We start from the raw sequence: 15,845 nt of genomic DNA, 5'->3' as shown, positions 1-15,845 counted from the left end.
AGCTCTTTTAGCCATGTTTGCTTCCCGGCTCAACCGAAGTTAGTGTGTCCACTACCTTTCTAGCACCTGCCCGATAATGTGCTGCTAAAATATTCTCAGCTGCCTAGCCACTGCTCACGTCCTCTTCTACGTCAGCTAATTCAGCTTGCATTGAGCCAACCTAAATAATAATATTGTCCCGTTGGTCGGCTTCAGCTAAGAGATCTAGTCGCACACGTCCAAAATTCTTATTCAAATAACGCTTCTAACCTGCGCAACGATCTGCAGGCTCTTTGTGGAGCGCTGCTTTAGAATGAAGTTACATCGTTAGACAAATTATGGACCACTTGTGGAGTGATATGAAGACACTGATCGAGGCACACAAAACGTGACGAGCAGTGACCTCGGTCATTATGTTTACCATACCACCCGGACCGTGCCTTGCGACACCGCCCCCAAAAAAAGCGGATTTGCATGATTACGAGAGCTTCATTTCAGTCGGAAAGCCGGATTTCTGGATTTATCCGGAGAATCACACCCCGAATGTATACCGACGGCTAACATTACAGCTGAGTAGTGTACACAAAACACGGGAAATCCTTCTTGTGTACAACGAATCAATAGATTAATTACGTGACTATGTTCACAAACATCTGTGAGTGTAGGGGTGGTACATGTGTTTACGTACAATAACTTTGTGGTCCGCGGATTTACAGGGGGCAATACTGTGTCAGGTTTTTAGATGTTACAGTCTAATGGAAGCATTTCAATACTAATAACTTTCCCTTTTAGACATCACGCACGATGATAACAACAGCCCAGATCACGGAGAGAGAATGCCAAACAGACCCTCCACAACCAAAACTGTGGCTTCTCAAAGATGTTTGTCCAGTAGGACAAATATCATCAAGGAAGCAACCTGTGTTTCACTACAGAACTGCAATGACAGGAGTTACCTAGCATGCATGCCTTGGGAAGAAACCCGAGCACCTGAAGGAACACGGGGATAACAAGCAAACAACACAGAAAGGCCCTGCAAGGACCGGGAATCAAACTAATCTCAAAATCTGTTGTAAGATGATTGATTTAATTCATGAATAAAAACCCATTTAGTTTTTCACAGGGAATATCTTAGTAGCTACATTTATAATCAGGATAACTTAGGTATTATTTTCTTTGGACCATTGCATATAATGTTAATGTTGCTTTTCTTTTTTAGACATCTGCATTGGGGATAACAGCTGCCATCATTTTACTACATGATACATTAACAACCTTCAATAGAGTCAATTATAAGTCTTGTTTGGAGCTTACTACTCCTGTTTAGAACTAAAATAAAATGTGGCTGTGGAGAATAACTTGTCAAAAGACACTTTATACATCACATATGGTCATCATCAAATCCACTACCAACATATTGTAGTTCCACATTACAGAGGATTTCTAAAGCAAGGATGATCTCTCTCCCAATTCAGTGATTTGATAAATGCAAAACATTATGGGGATCCACACATCTGGCAGAAAACACAGGGTCAGGTTCAACATGTTTTATATACAATTGTACACTAATCATTAGAGGAAACCATTTCTAAAGTAGACCCAAAAGTCCTAGATAGATTTTGTTCCACAGATCAACAGATAGTTGTATTATTCCATGTGACTGCAGTATGAAAATCAACAGCATCAATGGGAGGCCTGATAACCACACTGCCTTGCTTTTGCAGTCAACACTGGCTCTATTATGTCAACGGCAATAGTCGGAATAAATGCAAAACTATGACGAACTTGGAAAGAGACAATGTGTTGACCAGGAACTCACTTGATATTAAGAGCTCACACCAGCGTTTTGTCAAGAGATTTTTCATGAATTTAATAAAATTTCTTGACAACACATTCGATTGCTTCACCAAAATGTTACAATCACGGGGATGATAAATGTCTGGATGCTTTAAATATATAAATTTAGCCACTGAAACACTCCTCCTAATGCACACATTTATTTTGTATTATTCTATGTATTTTTAGTTTTTAGTTTCCTAGCATCATGCCTTTCAGTTTTATAGTCTGTTGTCACCGGTTTTGCCTTTAGGAACATGTTTTGTTCAGTGTTGGTTCAATGTAATACAGATGTTTCCTTATTTTTCTAAATAGTAATCCAAAGTTGCCATTAGGCCAAAAACTCTCAGTCCCCAGCAAGAGGATTTTGACTTTGACACTAGAAAATGAAAAGAAAAATATTCTTTTTTTTCTGCTGTACCAATCTGGGTTCGACCGAACTCTAACCGAACCGTGACTCCTAAACCAGGGAATTAATCGAACTGTGACTTTTGTGCACCGTTGTTTTGAAGAGAGGTTGTGTGAGGAGGTCCGCCGTTACCGACATTTATATAATTCACCTTCAAAGAAATAAAAAGACAGCCAAATGGCGCAGAGCAGTACCAAGTCTATGCTGTCCGCAGATAGTAGATAGATAGATAGATAGATAGATAGATAGATAGATAGATAGATAGATAGATAGATACCTTATTCATCCCGAGGGAAATTTTAGTAGCCTATGTCTGAGCCTTTAGACCAATGACTGCCAGTCACACATTAGAGGAGAGGCCATGAGAGCGTGTTACCGTTTTTCTGTGTAACCACAGAGGCCAAACTGTTTTAACTCTGAGGACGAAAGATGCACCGATTCGTCCTAACAGTGTTTGACAAAACTCCTACTCAAAAAGGGATATTATAAAATTTAATTTCAGACATGTATTTACTATTTTAATCATATATAACCTAAGACTTTGGTAAACTCATTTCAAGCACCAAAACAATTGGTACAACACATCATATGTTAATGTTTTAGTTTGTAACTTTTTGATATTAATGAACGTCTGTCACATTAAAGCCATTGCCAAATGAGTTGCTACAAAGCTAATTAAGACTATCAGCTCCACACAACTCTCTCTGTGTTTCTCAGTATGACTATATATGTTCACAAGATTGTGTCGTCCAGTGGCTTTGGGTGTCACTATACGGAAAGCTGAGTTTGTCCTGAACATTTTGATGTAAACACATGGGCATCAAGTTATATGCAATACCCTCAAAAAGGTAAATTTAAGAAGATTTGTGAAAATGCCCTTAGACATTATAAACCCAGAGACCAAACCAGGAAATAAATATAACATGTAAGTAAAGAAACAACATATGAGAAATTTGCATCAATAATGACATTTATAAGCTGTTAGCAAAACAACATATATAATTTGCACCAATTTTGAGTTTACTGTACCTATAAAGCTTTATAAAAAATAATTATGAGGAGTGGAGCATGTTTAACTGATCAATGCTAATTATGTGATGCTGTACCTCCCTATACTTTGAAAGTCAAAGTACTGTATGTGCAGTTAGCAGTTCCTATTTGCATACAGTATTTCTTCTCCTTTTTAAACACATGTCCACACATGTAAGGTGTGGTTCCACAGTAAACCAGTGATCTGCACATTTACTCCTCACGATGAAGCTGATCCTGTCTCTCACTCTCATCTGGATGCTGTCTGGCACAGGTAACTCTACTCACTCTTAAATCAGGGCTTATGCAGGTGTTAGGGTCTAATATATCACGTTTAAGATATGAAGTGCTACCTGGAATGTGATTTCAAATTGAATTTAAGTGGTTTAGTGTAAGACTTTTATTTGAAATAAACATGAACATTAGCCTCACTTTACTGCTCACAGAAATGCCTCTAATCCAGATAACATGTAATTTCACAAAGGGACTAAGGATGTTTACTCTGTGTGAAGAGTAAACATTTTCCCACAGGTGAAGGGAGACGGTGCAGGTGTCACTGTAGACTTACAGTAAATGCTGCAGCCATTTAAATAGATGAGTTGCCTTTAAAATACAAGTAAATAAGTTCACTTAGTAATTCATTATCTGTTGTTTTATGGTCAAATTAGTTATGCTCATACAGCTCATCATCACCATTTAACATTAATATTATCCTTGGTGCAGATGAAGCTCTTCAGTGTTTCAATACTTCAACAAGCTCCAGCTGTTTATCCAATGAACATTGCAGCAGTGCAGTAGTTGTTGTATTCTGGTGTCATGTACAACTTCAGTTTGTTTTTTAACCTTAACGTTCTCCTCAGGTCAAATTTGACTTGTTTCTATTTCAGAAATATGGGTTTTCTTACAACCAAATAACACAAAAATAACAAGGATGGTTCCATACAACGTTCTTCTCAAGTAAAATGATGGATCAGATCACTACTTACATTGAATTCTGGGTGTTTTATTCAATTTTATACCATTTGCAAAAACAATTGAAATGGTATCCTGACTTAACTTTGTCAAAACTCCTCCTCTGATCTTAACTATTTGACCAAATAATTCATCATTTACCTTTTATTAACTCAAACATTAGGTATAAAAATGAAGTGTAAAACTAGTGGCAATAAGTTGGTGTTAGTTGAGTATATACTCGTGGTATTGGGAAAAAAGTGTCAAAAGCGTCAAATAATGCGGCAAAAAGGTCAAAAATGTCCCAAAAATAATGTCAAAATGTTAAACACGCCCTGATACCTAAATCCAGACAGCTAGCTAGACTATCTGTCCATTCCATTTCTGTGAGTGTGGACGGTCTGAAATGTTCACTGTTTATAATATAAATAAATCGGATAACAGCCAACTGTGTTTCTTGTAAGACTTATTACCACTCGAAGCTCCTATTTCTTTAGAGAATAAGTACATATTGTATATTATTGGATTATGGTGATAATTTGAAATATAGTATATTATTGGATTATTATGAATACGGATGCATTAAAACGTGAAAGGCATTTCAAAGTTATAGCTGGTCAAGGTGAAACTACAGTCATTTCAATGACTTTGTACACTGTACAGGTAGTACAAGGCAAGACAAGGCTAATGTATTTACACCAAGGTGATTCAAAGTATTTTTAATAAGACAAAGTCATTGAGACAACATATAAAAGAAATACACACTAATATAAAAAGACAAAAAAGACACAAATATGATTTACAAATTAAAAAGATGATTGAAATGAGATCAAATAGAACAACCCACATTAAACTGTTGAATACAAATTAAGGTGCAAGTTTAATGAATAGTTCCAAATTTAACTTGCATTGGGAAACAATACAGTCTACACAATGAATGGCATCATTGAAAGGAGTGTACGAAGGGTTGCCAGTTTCAACATTTATAGTATGATGAAAAACAAGAAGCACATACGAAGTCAGTGATGAGAGTTAGGACATTCCTTTACTCTGTGTGTCAGACTTGTCCCTCCCTGTCAGAACGATCACAATGACACCGTCAATAATTTATGCATCAAGAAAATTGTTTTTCGTTCTTGGGCTCACTGATGAATGACTCAAAACAACAAACCTGTCTGACACACTGCATTAGTAAAGGAGAACTAGAGAAGTAGAAAACAATCAAAACAAAGAGTTTTCAGAAAGCATTCCCCATCGGACACAATAAAGTCTAAATTAAGGATGAAGTATGTACTCTTTATTATTGAAGTAAATATTGCCAACATTGAAAAAGGGTGTGGGAAGGTGTGTTTACATGATGTTTTTTTAAATGACAAAAATTAGTGTCTGAATGGTCTTCTTGTATGAAAATATGGTAGGATCAGTAAAATCAGTCAACACAATCTAAAGACATTGGCAAAGCTACAGCGCAAAGCTGTTGTTGAATGGCGTGGGCCTGGTGTTTGTTTAAAGTGTTCAAATTATGCTTTTTGTCTTTTTTAATAATAACTACAACCGTTGCCCCAACAGCAACTACAACCACTGATCCAACAGCAAATACAACCACTGACCCAACAACTGCAACAGCTGTCCCAACAACAACTACAACTGTTGCCCCAACAACTGCAACAGCTGTTTCAACAACAACTACAACAGCTGACCCAACAACTGCAACAGCTGTCCCAACAACAACTACAAATGTTGCCCCAACAACTACAACAGCTGTTTCAACAACAACTACAACAGCTGCCCCAACAACAACTACACCAGCTGTTCCAACAACAACTACAACTGTTGCCCCAACAACTGCAACAGCTGTTTCAACAACAACTGCAACAGCTGCCCAGACAACAACTACACCAGCTGTTCCAACAACAACTACAACTGTTGCCCCAACAACTGTAACAGCTGTTTCAACAACAACTACAACAGCTGCCCCAACAACTGCAACAGCTGTTTCAACAACAACTACAACAGCTGCCCCAACAACTGCAACAGCTGTTTCAACAACAGCTGCAACAGCTGTCCCAACAACAACTACAACAGCTGCCCCAACAACTGCAACAGCTGTTTCAACAACAACAACTACAACAGCTGCCCCAACAACTGCAACAGCTGTTTCAACAACAACTGCAACAGCTGCCCCAACAACTACACCAGCTGTTTCAACAACAACTACAACAGCTGCCCCAACAACTGCAACAGCTGTTTCAACAACTGCAACAGCTGTTTCAACAACTACAACAGCTGCCCCAACAACTGCAACAGCTGTTTCAACAACAACTACAACAGCTGCCCCAACAACTGCAACAGCTGTTTCAACAACAACTGCAACAGCTGCCCCAACAACTGCAACAGCTGTTTCAACAACAACTGCAACAGCTGTTTCAACAACTACAACAGCTGCCCCAACAACTGCAACAGCTGTTTCAACAACAACTACAACAGCTGCCCCAACAACTGCAACAGCTGCCCCAACAACTACAACAGCTGCCCCAACAACAACTACACCAGCTGTTTCAACAACAACTACAACAGCTGCCCCAACAACTGCAACAGCTGTTTCAACAACAACTACAACAGCTGCCCCAACAACTGCAACAGCTGTTTCAACAACTGCAACGGCTGTTTCAACAACTACAACAGCTGCCCCAACAACTGCAACAGCTGTTTCAACAACTACAACAGCTGCCCCAACAACTGCAACAGCTGCCCCAACAACTACAACAGCTGCCCCAACAACAACTACACCAGCTGTTTCAACAACAACTACAACAGCTGCCCCAACAACTGCAACAGCTGTTTCAACAACAACTACAACAGCTGCCCCAACAACTGCAACAGCTGTTTCAACAACTGCAACGGCTGTTTCAACAACTACAACAGCTGCCCCAACAACTGCAACAGCTGTTTCAACAACTACAACAGCTGCCCCAACAACTGCAACAGCTGTTTCAACAACAACTACAACAGCTGCCCCAACAACTGCAACAGCTGTTTCAACAACTGCAACGGCTGTTTCAACAACTACAACAGCTGCCCCAACAACTGCAACAGCTGTTTCAACAACAACTACAACAGCTGCCCCAACAACTGCAACAGCTGTTTCAACAACAACTATAACAGCTGCCCCAACAACTGCAACAGCTGTTTCAACAACAACTGCAACAGCTGTTTCAACAACTACAACAGCTGCCCCAACAACTGCAACAGCTGTTTCAACAACAACTGCAACAGCTGTCCCAACAACAACTACAACAGCTGCCCCAACAACTGCAACAGCTGTCCCAACAACTACAACAGCTGTTTCAACAACAACTACAACAGCTGCCCCAACAACTGCAACAGCTGTTTCAACAACAACTACAACAGCTGCCCCAACAACTGTAACAGCTGTCCCAACAACAACTACAACCGTTGCCCCAACAACTACAACAGCTGCCCCAACAACTGCAACAGCTGTTTCAACAACAACTACAACTGCTGCCGCTGTATCCCAATCAGCCACGACTACAAAACCTTCCAGTGGAGCCTCCTGTATCCAGCTGGATATGATCCATCTGCTGCTTGGACTCCTTATGTTTACCCTCTGTTAAAATACAGAAACAGCTGAGACTACCCACCTATGAAGCCGCCAGAACCACCCGTTGAAGCCTGGACTTAAGTTTACTGCTCACTGCAATCTTTTAGTTGGCTTTTACAAGGAGAAGGGGAAATCCAAATGTAGGAAATAAACGTCTGTGTGAAGCTGAGGTGGGACGAGTAGGCAGCAATGTAATAGACACAAAAACATGTAAACATGGGAACACTACTTTTAATCTATATAATAATCTGGAATACAATGTGAAGTAACATGTCACAATGCACACCACGCAAGGAATAATCCAAAACAAGACATCTGGTAATTGAACAATGAGGATGCTTTGTCAGAGCTGTGCAGTTACCTGAAAATAAAGCACACTTTTGCAATAGATCATACAAAGATAAATGTTACTTGATGATATAACTATCTAATTTAACAATTTATCTAGTCACAAATTGCTCATTTACATTAATTGAAATAATTGAAATAATTATAATTTTTCTTTGCAATCTCTTCTTTGTTTCATCACATAAAAATAATAACATGTTGCAGTAGTTTAATGTAAAGTGATGACATCTACTAATGTATAATAAAGCTTTGTCATGAGTGTGTATTATCTGTGGTGTTTTTATCCAAAAGGCCAAGAACGATGAACCAATCAGTGGAGCACAAACAGACGTCTGTGCCCTGCACATATTTGGCTTCACTTCAAATAATGTTTAACCTTCCTGTTGTCCGCTGTCAAATTTGACCTATTTTCAAAACATTTCTATATCAGAAATATGGATTTCTTTCAACCAAATAGTCAAAAAAAGGTAACGTGGATGGTTCCATACAACGCTCTTCACAAGTAGTTCACTACATTCATTGACTTTGGTTGTGTAAGGGGCACTTATAAAGTAAAGTGCTGCCTTTCTAAGGAACTTTTCAAAAGAGATGATACCAAAATAGTTTACTCAGAACATGTAGCCGGCATTTATTAAACATCAATTATCCAACAGTATGACCTTGTTTCTCTTTTGTAATATCCTTTTAGTTGTGAAAATCAGTATTTCTTAGTTTTCAACCCTTTTCCACATCAGTTTAGGAAAAAAAACAAAAATAAATAAAATGTCCTCAGAGCTCTGATGAAATAACCCCAAAATAATAATCAAAAGTCCATCTCAAGCTTATCTGTACGATGCAAAGAAGAACCGATGAGTCTCTCTCTCCACCTCTCTCCACCTCTCTCCACCTCTCTCCACACACACATGAAACTCAAGCACTAGTATACCAAGCAGTAACATAGCTTCAACATAGCATGGAATAACACTTCAAATCATTAAACTCATGTTCAACTCCAATTGGTTTTTTAACTTACGCAGTACACATATCAATACATTTTCACACAATGCATTAAACAACTGAATTAACAGCAAAAAAATAGAAAAATAGAGAGAACTTTGCGTGCTTGACTCAGTAAACACATCTATCACGCTATGTCTGCTAGTAACACAACTGAAAAAGAAAAGAAGTAAATAAACTTGTCATAAGTTCGACCCTTTTTCTCTGCTTTTCCTTCCTTATGTGGCAGTACGCGAGTGGCCTATGACACTCGAGAAGCAAAAAAAAAAAAAAGTCCGACAACGCTACTCGGGATAGGCCCAAGACCTTTAAAAGCACACAGGTTTGTTCTCAAAATCAGGGGGTCAGAGACAAAGTAATTATAAAAAATATACAATTTTATTTAGTTAAATATGTTTGAAATAGCAATATATTTTCTGTTAAAAGGGTAAGTGATGATATTAGAAAAATAAAACAAAACAATTCAAACCAATAAACCACCATGCATAATGAAAAAGAAAGAAAAACCAAACAAAATGAACCAAAATCACACCATGCAAGAGATACAGTTAATATACAACATTGATCTAAAACAATCCTTTTCAGTTATCTGAATTTTCCAACCCTTAGCCTATACTCCAGAAGAGCTACATCCGCTCCAACACCAATCAGTCCAGAACGCTCTGGCCAGGCTATGTCCAGAATATTTTTACCGGAATCCAGAACAGCATCAGCGGGGGAACAACGCGCCGGGGAGTACTGGCCCTTTAATTAGTTGTGGCACCACGATAGCCCCGCAGCAGCATGTGTAAGGCTGCAGCCCGGTCCAGCTGTGTTGTGAAACACACCATTAAAACAGGACCGCAATGAATTTAAAACAAGCAGACAGGCAGACAGACAGGGCAACTTACCGATTAACAGGACACGCCGCCCACAGACCCCGGCGGAGGCACCCACTCCGCACACGCACACAGCGGCCCACACTATAAACAAATAAGACTGTCAGATCTTGGTAACGCCAAATGGGTCGAGACAGGGAGGCATGCAGCTTACCGAGACACCCAACGCCAGCAGCCCAGGTATACGTCTACCCACGTGGGGAAATCCACAGCCAAGACAGGGTCGGCTCTATAAAAGAACGGCGACACAAAACAATAAAAGGCACGAAAGACGAAAAAGTGCCCTTACCACACCGCAGTGAACTGACGACCTAGGGCAGCGGCAAAACGTACAGCCCACCAACCCGGACACGTCTCCACACACCCAGCAGGAGAAGACAAACAGAACGAGTCCACACACAGGCTTAAATAATAAGAACTAAGAACACACTCTCTCTCTCACACACACACACACACACACACACACACACACACACACACGTTTGTCTCAGTCGTTTTCAGCTCCAGTGGCTAACGTCTAAAGCTAACGTTAAAATGAGACACATTAACCACAGCCTCATGAATTGGCATTAGCTTTCTAAAATAGAAAGTAATGTTACGTTCATGTCTTGACTTACCTCAATTTCATTATGGAATGGTTTGAGATGTCTAGTGGTGTTTTTTTTCCTGTGATTTTGTGGCCGCATTTCTCCCCATCTTTTTCTACAACACATTCTGTTTTCTTTTCCACTTCTATGTAATGTAAGAAAGCTTTTTTGCACACCTCTTTTGTCAGGCGGGTGTTAATTCACAACATTTTTTATGATGAAAAACAAGAAGCACATACGAAGTCAGTGATGGGATAATAAAGTGTGAGTTAGGATATTCCTTTACTCTGTGTGTCAGACTTGTCCCTCCCTGTCAGAACAATCACAATGACACCGTCAATAATTTATGCATCAAAGAAATTCTTGTTTTTCGTTCTTGGGCTCACTGATGAATGACTCAAAACAACAAACCTGTCTGACACACTGCATTAGTAAAGGAGAACTAGAGAAGTAGAAAACAATCAAAACAAATAGTTTTCAGAAAGCATTCCCCATCAGAAACAATAAAGTCTAAATTAAGGATGAAGTATGTACTCTTTATTATTGAAGTAAACATTGCCAACATTGAAAAAGGGTGTGGGAAGGTGTGTTTACATGATGTTTTTCAAATGACAAAATGGATTAGTGTCTGAATGGTCTTCTTGTATGAAAAAATGGGATCACATCCAATCCCTGAGGTCTTTACGCGTGCATGTGTGATGTGTCGTACATTTATTCACCTGAACAGTATATAAAGTGTAGCCGTGCTGTTAAGGTGTAGTATCATCATCCAGGAAAACTAATCTTCAGTACTTACCTGTTGGTCACGATGAAGCTGATCCTTTCTTTAACTCTCATCTGGGCACTCTCCAGCACTGGTAACTCTACTTATTCTTACAATATTGTTTCTGCAGGTACAATAGAGCCTGATTTAGAACTTTTAAGACGTTTATTAATTTTACCTGAACAACTGTTTAGAAAGGATTTTAAATCTTACTGTTTATATCACCAAATGATTTAGTTAATTGATCAAGACAAATTCCACATCCCTTAATAATTATAGATATGATAAAGCTTAATACCCAAGTGGGTAAATTTACATGTTACTGTACAGAAGTAAAAAAAGCAGTCTGAAGAGGTAGGAAACAGATAAAGACAGTTTAGAATAAGAAATACAACGAAATATGAAAATGATGTCAATTACATTCAATATACTGTATACATTGTATACATTATATTTGCAATATACATGACAAGACTTGGCTGTGCAAGTGTGCAAAAGTAAAGAGCCTTTGGGTGCATATTAGACATTTAAACCATTTCTAACCATTACAACCTTATGTCATTTAAAATCAGAAATTTGATTTGACATTTGAGATGTGATCCTCATTGACTGTTTTTCTCCCCATTGCAGCTGGAGCACTTCAGTGTCAAACTTGCACAGATCAGCAGTGTTTAACCACAATATCACAAACATGTTCCTCAGAGACTTTCTGTGTAACAGCTTCCATTCAAGGTAGTCATTTCTTTTTCATCTAGTACTTCCCATTGAAAGATATGTACTGTGATCTATGTGTGCTCTCTGTCAACATTAACAAACGGCACTTTTGATTCTGTAGCCATTTCATCCGGAACTCCAGCACAGAAAATCTTCAAGGCGTGTGCATCGTCCTCCCTTTGTCCAGCCACAGGCTCTCAGACATTTTCAGTCAACTTGGGTGCTACGAGTGCAGTTACCTCTGCTCAGTGCTGCAACACAGATGACTGCAATGCAGAAACTCTACCTTGTAAGTACAGAGGGATAAGTTGCTTGTTTAAAGTGCTCATATTATGCTTTTTGGATTTTTCCCTTTCCTTTATTGTGTTATATATCTTTTTTGTGCATGTTATAGGTTTACAAAGTGAAAAAGCCCAAAGTCCACCCCAAAGGGACTTACCATCTCCAACAGAAAACACTGTTCACAAACTGCTCCAAACAGCTCTATTGTAGTCCAGCCTTTACTTCAGAGACAAACGTGGTCACTTTGTAACACATGTTATAATGCTCGCCTAGCTGCTAGCGTGGCACTCCCTCATGCTCTGTTTCTGACTGGCTAATAGTCCTTAACCAGGAACTGCGTATGTGCAACTCCCAACAAAGTGTGACGCCTCACTCAGTAGCTAAAACAGAGTGCTCAACATTTTTGTTTTTTATTTCACCTTTATTTATTATTTATACAAAAATTCTTATTTGCAACGACGACCTGATCACATTCACACAGTTCCACATTCATACCTGGAAGCTGCCCAGTACAACCACAGTCTGATCTGCTGGCCACTGAGCAGCTCCACTGGAGCGGTTGGGGTTAAGGGCCTTGCTCAAGGGCACCCCAGTGGTGGTAATAAGGGATGCTCCTTTCACTTTCCCCACCCAGATTTTATCCTGTCGGTCTGGGGATTGAACCGGCGACCTCCTGGTCACAAGCTCACTTCTTTAACCCTTAGGCCACCACTGACCATACTGTTCTTTTCTGTTTCAGTCCCTGCTGCTCAGACAGATAACAGCCTACAGTGCTTCACTTGTAACCCTCTCACCTCTCAATGCACTTCTTCATTACAATGTCAAGGAGTGGAGAACACCTGCTTTAAAGCGAGTGGTGAGTCTTTAGCATACATAATTTACTAAATGTGTTTTAATTATTTCAAACAAATTATAAATCAACCAGTGGAGGAAGGTAAAGAAATGCGTTAACTGAACTACAATTTTGAGCATGTCTATTATATGTTACGTTATACTTCTAATCCAACACATTACAGAGGAAGATATTGTACTTTTTACAGCACTACATTTATATGATAGTTATAGTGACTTGTTAGTTTACAGATTAGGATTTTATGATATGATAATCACAGCCAACAGTGAGTAAAGATGTTAAAATCAGCTCCACCTCAATCAGTTAATACGTCCTAATCCAATTGATATAAATTATATGTATCAATTGAACACTATAAAAGTATATGTATAAAGTACTTTCACTTCTGACCTTATTACATTGGTGGTATTGCTTATTTGAATCAAGTAAAGGATCTGAATATTTCTTCCTGAAATAAGCTTATTGACAACAATAGAAGCTGCAAAGTAAAACTGTGATTTTCTTCTACAGTGACGAGTGGGTCCACCACTTCTCCAGCCTTTGGCTGTGCATCTGCAAACCTGTGTGCAGCTGCTGCCAGCCTGGGAAGCTTACCTTTCTTGCAAAGTGTTGATACCGTCAGCGGCCTGTCCTGTTGTGGGACCAATTTGTGTAATACTGTCATAACATCAACAACCGTTGCCCTAACAACAACTGTCGCTCCGACAACAACTGACACCCCAACTATACCAACTGTTGCCCCAACGACAACTGTCGCCCTAACGACACAAACCACTGCCCCAACGACAACAACTATTGCTCCAACGACAACAACTACCGCCCCAACGACAATAACTCTTGCCCCAACGACAACAACTGTCGCCCCAACTACAACAACTATTGCCCCAACGACAACAACTGTCGCCCCAACAACACCAACTGCTGCACCAACGACAACAACTGTCGCCCCAACAACAACTGTCTCCCCAACGACAACTACTGCCCCAACGACAACAACTGACGCCCCAACTATACCAACTGTTGCCCCAACGACAACTGTCGCCCTAACGACACAAACTACTGCCCCAACGACAACAACTATTGCCCTAACGACAACAACTACCGCCCCAACGACAACAACTGTCGCCCCAACTACAACAACTATTGCCCCAACGGCACCAACTGCTGCACCAACGACAACAACTGTCGCCCCAACAACAACTGTCTCCCCAACGACAACAACTACTGCCCCAACGACAACAACTGTCGCCCCAACGACAACAACCGTCGCCCCAACGACAACAACTGTCGCCCCAACGACAACAACTGTCGCCCTAACAACACCAACTACTGCCCCAACGACAATAACTACTGCCCCAACGACAACAACTATTGTCCCAACGGCACCAACTGCTGCACCAACGACAACAACCGTCGCCCCAACAACAACTGTCTCCCCAACGACAACAACTACTGCCCCAATGACAACTGACGCACCAACTATACCAACTGTTGCCCCAACGACAACTGTTGCCCTAACGACACAAACTACTGCCCCAATGACAACAACTACTGCCCCAACAACAACTACCGCCCCAACGACAACAACTGTCGCCCCAACGATACCAACTACTGCCCCAACGACAATTGTTGACCCTACGACAACAACCACTGCCCCAACGACAACAACTGTCGCCCCAATGACACCAACTACTGCCCCAACGACAACAATTGTTGACCCTACGACAACAACCACTGCCCCAACGACAACAACTGTCGCCCCAACGACACCAACTACTGCCCCAACGACAACAACTGTCGCCCCAACGACACCAACTGCTGCACCCAACGACAACAACTGTCGCCCCAACAACAACTGTCTCCCCAACGACAACAACTACTGCCCCAATGACAACTGACGCACCAACTATACCAACTGTTGCCCCAACGACAACTGTCGCCCTAATGACACAAACTACTGCCCCAACGACAACAACTATTGCCCCAACGACAACAACTGTCGCCCCAACTACAACAACTATTGCCCCAACGGCACCAACTGCTGCACCAACGACAACAACTGTCGCCCCAACAACAACTGTCTCCCCAACGACAACAACTACTGCCCCAACGACAACAACCGTCGCCGCAACGACAACAACCGTCGCCCCAACGACAACAACTGTCGCCCCAACGACAACAACTGTCGCCCTAACAACACCAACTACTGCCCCAACGACAATAACTACTGCCCCAACGACAACAACTATTGTCCCAACGGCACCAACTGCTGCACCAACGACAACAACCGTCGCCCCAACAACAACTGTCTCCCCAACGACAACAACTACTGCCCCAATGACAACTGACGCACCAACTATACCAACTGTTGCCCCAACGACAACTGTTTCCCTAACGACACAAACTACTGCCCCAATGACAACAACTACTGCCCCAACAACAACTACCGCCCCAACGACAACAACTGTCGCCCCAACGATACCAACTACTGCACCAACGACAACAACTGTCGCCCCAACAACAACTGTCTCCCCAACGACAACTACCGCCCCAACGACAACAACTGTCGCCCCAACAACACCAACTGCTGCACCAACG

General features: G+C 40.8%; 1 protein-coding gene across 1 annotated transcript; it reads left to right on the top strand.

Moving 5' to 3' along the window:
• Nucleotides 1–11,298: 11,298 nt before the first annotated feature.
• Nucleotides 11,299–15,595, top strand: LOC116038222 (mucin-2-like). Its single transcript, XM_036007414.1, has 7 exons — nucleotides 11,299–11,492; nucleotides 12,029–12,130; nucleotides 12,234–12,401; nucleotides 13,134–13,250; nucleotides 13,758–13,914; nucleotides 14,566–15,104; nucleotides 15,147–15,595. Exons 1-7 carry the CDS (start codon nucleotides 11,444–11,446, stop codon nucleotides 15,593–15,595), a joined length of 1,581 nt encoding a protein of 526 aa, XP_035863307.1. The 5' UTR covers nucleotides 11,299–11,443.
• Nucleotides 15,596–15,845: the final 250 nt, after the last annotated feature.

This window comes from Sander lucioperca, chromosome 11 (genome assembly GCF_008315115.2).
Source record: "Sander lucioperca isolate FBNREF2018 chromosome 11, SLUC_FBN_1.2, whole genome shotgun sequence".
NCBI classification, from domain to species: Eukaryota; Metazoa; Chordata; class Actinopteri; order Perciformes; family Percidae; genus Sander; species Sander lucioperca.
This window is presented reverse-complemented; position numbering and strand designations above follow the sequence as displayed.

What these genes read in the sequence shown, in the direction of transcription:
- LOC116038222 (XM_036007414.1), top strand. Translation starts at nt 11,444, where the DNA reads ATGAAGCTGATCCTTTCTTTAACTCTCATCTGGGCACTCTCCAGCACT. An exon ending in TGTAACAGCTTCCATTCAAG is followed by an intron (nt 12,131 to 12,233) that starts GTAGTCATTTCT and finishes TTGATTCTGTAG; the next exon opens with CCATTTCATCCGGAACTCCA. An exon ending in CTGTCGCCCCAACAACAACT is followed by an intron (nt 15,105 to 15,146) that starts GTCTCCCCAACG and finishes ATGACAACTGAC; the next exon opens with GCACCAACTATACCAACTGT.